This window comes from Telmatherina bonti, assembly GCF_933228915.1.
Source record: "Telmatherina bonti genome assembly, chromosome: 5".
Taxonomy (NCBI): Eukaryota; Metazoa; Chordata; class Actinopteri; order Atheriniformes; family Telmatherinidae; genus Telmatherina; species Telmatherina bonti.
In genome coordinates this window covers 6,503,833-6,510,640 of record NC_136623.1, presented here as the reverse complement: position 1 = coordinate 6,510,640, position 6,808 = coordinate 6,503,833, and the positions used below count along the sequence as shown (strand labels likewise).

The 6,808-nt window shown below is 45.9% G+C and overlaps 1 protein-coding gene across 1 annotated transcript; it reads right to left on the bottom strand.

The window, feature by feature from the left end:
• Nucleotides 1–2,140: 2,140 nt before the first annotated feature.
• Nucleotides 2,141–6,452, bottom strand: LOC306755680 (sodium channel regulatory subunit beta-1). Its single transcript, XM_079240170.1, has 5 exons — nucleotides 6,218–6,452; nucleotides 4,960–5,126; nucleotides 4,640–4,874; nucleotides 2,622–2,781; nucleotides 2,141–2,530 (listed from the first exon to the last, which is right to left on the bottom strand). The coding sequence occupies exons 1-5, from the start codon at nucleotides 6,255–6,257 to the stop codon at nucleotides 2,485–2,487; spliced, it is 648 nt and encodes a 215-aa protein (XP_079096296.1). The 5' UTR covers nucleotides 6,258–6,452; the 3' UTR covers nucleotides 2,141–2,484.
• Nucleotides 6,453–6,808: the final 356 nt, after the last annotated feature.

Sequence of the window (6,808 nt, the reverse complement as noted above, 5' to 3'; positions counted from 1 at the left end):
AATGGTGTTTTACCAAACTTTTTGTTTTCAGTGTCATTTGGCTCTTAATAATCTGACTACTCCCTCTGTAGATGCTCCAGGGTCATTCTCTGTCAACTCAACCAGTTTAGCAGGTTTAGAGTTTGATAGTATATCATTTTAAAGAACTAAAGTTGGTTCCCTGGTGCTGTGCTGTTTATAGTTATGTGGTTCTTCAGCTGCTAAGAATAGATGCAATTGAATTCTCTTTTTAAAACTCATCTTTTTACGTTGACTTTTTACTCCAGAGAGCAGGACCACAAGATCTTTTCTGTCTTATTTTGTCTTTTGAATTATTTTATGGTCTTTCAATTGTTTTTTATTTTTATGCTATTCATGTTGATTTATTTTATTTTCCTGTACAGCCCTTTGTTTACTTAATGGTATGTGAAAGTGCTCGACAAATAATGTTTTGATTGATTGATTGAATGTAAGGGGATGATAAATATTTCTATATATCTAAGAAATTTGTCTCCCTCGCTTCTAAAATCATGGCTATGCCCTTGGCTTGTAGATAAAAGTGTAAATCCAGCTTGCAAAGTGAAAGCTACACATTCACAAGCTGCAGTGTGTAAGTGGCCTGTAGGGGGCAGTGCAGGCGTCACAGTGTCAACAGGCAAACTGATGGACCGTCTAAGATAGCACTGCTGTGCTTTAAGCTCAAACTCATAAAAAAAAAAAGTATTTTCTTTCTTGTCATCATGTTTATCTCATTATCATTATCACTTTCTAAAGATCCAGCAACTCACGTTCTGCAGCGCGCCCTCTAGTGGAAGCATAGTAATTACGCACATGTCAGTAGCGTTTCCATCCATCCATCTTCTACTGATTATCCGGGGTCGGGTCGTGGGGGCAGCAGCCTAAGCAGGGAAGCCCAGACTTCCCTCTCCCCAGCCACATTTGCCAACTCTGCGGGGGGATCCCGAGGCATTCCCAGGCCAGCTGAGAGATATAATCCCTCCAGCGTGTCCTGGGTCTTCCCCGGGGTCTCCTCCCAGAGGGACGTGCCTGGAACACCTCACCAGGGAGGTCCAGGAGGCATCCTGACCAGATGCCCGAGCCACCTCAACTGGTTCCTCTCGATGCGGAGGAGCAGCGGCTCTACTCTGATCTCCTCCCGGATGACCGAGCTCCTCACCCTATCTCTAAGGGAGAGCCCGGCCACCCTGCGGAGGAAACTCATTTCAGCCGCCTGTATACGAGATCTCCTTCTTTCGGTCACGACCCACAGCTCATGACCATAGGTGAGGGTAGGAACGTAGATCGACTGGTAAATCGAGAGCTTCGCCTTCTGGCTCAGCTCCTTCTTCACCACGACAGACCGGCGCAGAGTCCGCATTACTGCAGACGCCGCACCGATCCGTCTGTCGATCTCGCGCTCCATCCTTCCCTCACTCGTGAACAAGACTCCTCCACTTGAGGCAGGACCTGACGGAGAGGACAATCCACCCTATTCCGGCTGAGGACCATGGTCTCGGATTTGGAGGTGCTGATTCTCATCCCAGCCGCTTCACACTCGGCAGCGAATCGCTCAAGTGAGAGCTGGAGATCAAGCAGATGACGTGGTCGTTTCCAGTGAGGGTTGGACTCCGCCAAGGCTGCCCTTTATCACCGGTTCTGTTCATAACTTATATGGACAGAATTTCTAGGCGCAGCCGAGGTGTTGAGGGGATCCGGCTGGGTGGCCTCAGGATTGAGCATTTCCATCACGCCTAGAATTAAACAAAACCTAAATACTGCATTCAAAAACTGCAAATGGAAACATCTAGATCTAGACAAACCTCTCAAATATCGCAAAAAAGTTTTTACGCCCCCATGAGGTGGTTTTTCACACGTTTCTATTTGGAAGTAAAGCAAAAATATAATGGAAACGCCTCTACATTTACACATCACTGGACATGGATCTCTGAATAGAGATCTTTTTTCAGTCGCAAACAGTGAAATGCAGAGTTTCACGGTGAATTAGAGGAATGAGGGAGATTCCAGAGCAAGAGGAAAACCCTGAAGCGTTACCTGGATCCCGGTCGCCTAGCAGAAGCCGAAACTCTCGTAGATTTTTAGAAGAATTGCAGTTTATACACAAAAGAACAATCAGTAGAAACACCAGCAGTCGCAGTTGTTCTTGCTCAAAATTTGTAAAATATTGATTTTATTTTGCCAAAAACTGTAAAAGTAACGCAGCCAGCAGCTGTTATCTACAAACACAAGGTATAGAAGCCAGAATATTGTCAGCATAAAGCTTTCAGGCCTCTGATGCTCTGATCCAGATGTAAAACACCCGCTCGTCCTGCAGCTTCAGGCTTCCTGTTGCTGTCGGCGAAACGACAGATGAAGCGCTGAAGCGTGACACGAGCAGAGATTATTTCAGCTGCTGGATTCAGTCACAAATAAAAACAAGAAAGTCAAAGTGTGAACATGTTTCTGCAGATGGGTGATGTCCTGTTCTTCCCAAGCTCACATCAGATGTTACTCCAGCTGCACCCCGTCGCAGGTGTCCTTAGTCTCCAGCAATCTGGAAAACATAAACCGGTCAGGAAACGTGACAGAGAAAGAAAAAAATCCCCAGAATGGGAGAATTCAACGAGTCAACCTGGAAGCCTTACGCTTTCTGAGCCTTGAGAGCCTTCCGGGCTTCCCGCGCTTCGTGCTCGTCCCAAATCTTCTTGTAACAGTAGATCATAACCACAATGAGCCACAGCTGCAGGACCACGATCAGCACGTACATCATTATCTCTGCGATCACGGAGGTCAGCTCCCGATTGGCTGGAAAGCAGAAAGCAGCAACGGGGCTTTTCATTGGCTTGTTCACTGACTACAGACCCTTTTCCTGATTTATCTCCTATTTATCCCCCAAAGTCAGCCAGAAGAGTTTAACCGCATCACACTTTTCATTGAACACAGATTATTTTTTAAAATCCTGATGAAAGATCTGAAGAAGCTGAAGAAAAGAGATTGATTAGCGATTGATGAAGGTGATTCTAACCTGATTAAACATTTTTAATCGCTGTTCTGGTGGCTAAATCGAGCTGCGGTGAAGTAGCGCGGCACATTGGCCGTCTTCAAGAGGTTTTTAAGGATCCTGGGCATTAAGTGAGGACCATCTCCATGCAGCTTCTACAAATATAAATCTGTTTCCGTGGTAACAACCAGGTCATGGGAACCTTGCAGGCTTTGGATGGAGCTGTCCGACAGACTTCAGCAGGACGTCGGAGACCTGCAGCTTGGTTTTCTGACTACAAACCTGTTTCTGTTCCTCTGATGTGAACTGAGGAAAATACTGATTTATTTGTCGTGTTCCGATCGTGGAATGTCTGGTGGAAAACGACCGAAGCTTCCGTTTAATCCCAGGAACATGGCGGCCATTTTCCTGCTGGTCTGATGGGTTTTTATTGGTCTCACTGGGTGATAAAACTCAGCAGACCACTGGTGTTTTTTTCTGGGAAAAACCACGAAAACGCAAGTCTCTTCGACCGGAACAATCAGACACGCTAGAACATTTTGCTGCTGAAGACGCCTCTCTGTGGAGATTCATGTGGACATCCAGGCTCTCTGACCTCCTCGAGTCGCTACGGGTACACGCGAGCGATGGATGAATAAATTACAAAAATACTCTGTTCCTCATCGATATTAGGGCTGTAACATTTGGGTGCCAATTAGATTTAAATTGTGAATGTCACTATTCTTTGATACTACTGATTTTTATGGATTAAAAACGAAAGAAATGTATAAAACTTTTTTTTTTGCTCGTCATTTTTCTTGATTTCAGTTAGGAAAATACAACCCAGCAGCCAGACCATCATTCTGCTGCTATAAGACAAGTAAAAAGATTAATAAAAACAATGAAAATGACAAAGATTTTATTATGGATTATTTGTATTTATTTAAAAAAAATATGTTTATATTTTTTTTTCTTTTTTAAAAATTGTGAAGCAAATAATCCCGATATTTGATTTTTTTTTTTTTTAATTCAATTTTCCCAACCCTAATAGAGTGTAACAATGACTGAATACAAACACTTCAGTCTGTTTCTTGTTCACTGAAAATATCAGAATTTTGAATAATAGTTTTTTTAAAAATCCTAATATTTTTTTTTTTTTTTTGGAAAAAAGTCAGAATTCCCAACTTTTTTTCCAAATCAGAATTCTCTTTTATTTTCCTTCAGTGGCCTTAATACTCCTCTGTAGATGTTCGTACTCGCTGTACATTGGGATTCTGCTTCACGAGGTAATCGATACCGATGGAAAAGTAGCGTCACCTAACGGCCGAGGTGGCGATTCCTGGTCCAGAAAGTAGAAGTCCTGCCATGTTTCTGGATCTACCTGTACATTTAGAACAGGTCTTTCCACTAACAGCCTCGTCTACCTGGAAAATAAACTCTGCTCATTAAACTGGTTTGGTGACTGGTGGGAACAGCTGCCGGACAGGACTTTTACTTTCTGGACCAGGAATTTCCGTCAGGAGAAACTGGCATCGGCCATCACTGTCTTCAGCTGATTGTTGAGTAATTATCAGCAAATCTACGCAGCTTTACAAGCTGCACGGACTCTTCTCACTAAACTAGAGCTCTAGTTTCCAGAGGATTGTCCTTTCAGCAGGTGAACGAAGCTACCTTCCTCCTCACCTACAGCGACCACTGTAAGCTCCACCTCCTTCTCCACGACGACCAGCTCGTCCAACTGCGGCAGAAAGAGCGTGCGCTGGAAGCTGCAGCGGTACGTCCCCGTGTCGTTGAAGGTGACATTGTGTATGTAGATGGTTCCAGTCTGAATGTCCCTGTCCAGCGTCCCGTGCCACTCCAGGCGATCCGTGAAACCGTCGTGGAGGATTTCAGCCGTGGGGTGGTCGTAGTGGAAAATCTGAGGAAACAAGCAGCTCGGGATCATTTTTGGGACCATGTGGAGATAAACCCAGTCCAGTTTCTGAAGACGTCGTTGGACTCACATGTCTGAAGTCCTCCTCCTCCAGCGGCTTGAAGAACCAGTCCACGGTGGTTCGGGCCGAAACCTCCTCTCTGGTCTTACAGGAGATGCAGCCCAACGGGAAACTCTGTCCGGCCACGGCTTCAGTCAGGGACTCCACCTCCGCACAGCCGCCATGACACTCACACACTGCAAGTACACAAACGCTTAAACTATGAGGAAACAAATCGCAGCAGAGGGTCTACTCTGAACCTGGTCCGGACCTCAGAGCACCTCATCCCGACAGCCTGCTGAGAAACCGGCTGCAGTTCTTGTGTTTCTGTTTCTACGAGCTGGTCTGAAGCTTTTCCAGACCCAGACGTAAACAAGTCCGCCTGAGATCCGCTGAGACGTCGCTCCAACTGCTGAACATAGACTGGAACCTGGTCTACTGGGAACCCTGGCCCAGCTCAGAACCAGAACCTGATGAAGATCCGAAAGAACAAAAATCTTCAGCTAATCCGGAGTTTTTCTCATCGGTTTTATTCTTCATCAGCTTCAACCTTCTTACAGAAGCTTTGTTAATCTAGGAACGGTTCAGACCCGTTCAGGTCCTGGTTCTGGGGAGGATCCGTCCCTCCGTCAGACCCGTTCAGGTCCTGGTTCTGGAGAGGATCCGTCCCTCCATCAGACCGGTTTCCACTGATCCTCAGTCCAGTTCTTGGGTCATGTGACCTCAGCCTTCCTGGCAGCCAGGTTTCCATGGAGACCATCTTTGATGAGTCTTCGGCCAACAGCCGGATCAGCTGGAGGTCCAGATGGATCTGTCAGGTCCTGGTTCTGGTTTTTCCTCTACGTGTCCAGTTTCTGTCCACCATGCTGGAACATGGTCCGCTTCCAGAAACTTTCTGTCTGATCTCTGAAAGACGAAGAACTGTTGAGCCCTTTGCAGATTATACGTCTGTGTTCGTCCTCTAAATATGAATAAATGTTGAATAAATAAAGTTCCTTCTGGAGAGGGAGTTCTGCAGCCCTGAAGCCCGGCCTGGACGTGAAGTCCGGCCTTCTGTAAGGCCCGGCAGCCGGTTGGGAGCGGGGACACGGTCTCAGGTTTAGACAACGTGATTCCAAGGCCAGAAAACTGATGACTTAAAGATGAAACTGACTGAACAGTTCTTATGGTTGTTTGTTTGGATCTTAGCAGAAAGTAAATCTTGTGATTCTATAATTCACAACGAAACAAGGGGAGAAGTTGACTGATGGGTGTAATTTCAGCCTTCCCAGGCTCATGGTGGACTTACCCAGAAGGCTGAGAACTACCAGAAAAGACAAGCGATGCATCGTTTCTGCAGCTGAAGAAGAAACCGATCAGGTCACATTACTTCCATGACACCTGTCGCTTCATGTCTGATTCCGTCTTCATGACCAACGAACCCGGTTCCTGAGTTTTTCACAAGAACGTCCAGCTCCTGGTTTCCATGCAGCAGCTTTACTGTAAGCCTCCTGCAGTCCAATCTGACTTTAAAGCAGCTAAATTTAGAGCGTGTGATTCCAGGAGAGTTGGAGGCTGAGAGTGTTGAGAGCCGGCTGGAAACCCGAGATGATGAGATCCGTAACGACAACGTGACCGTCCGGCCACAGATCCTGATTCTGTTACGTCGTGTGAAAGAGCAGCACGTTTCTGACCTGTTGTCTGTAGATCATTTCAGCTTAAATGTGTTTCTCTTCTTCTTCCACCGGCAGGAAAAGCAGGTCTGACATGCAAAGAGATGTTTTGTTAATCAAATGTTGGCAGGTTGCTTCTGAGTAGACTTGGTTTTATTTCATCAGCTGCAGCCGACAGTTGCTCCCTCCTGTTGTTCACACGGTCAAATATCTTTGTACATATACGC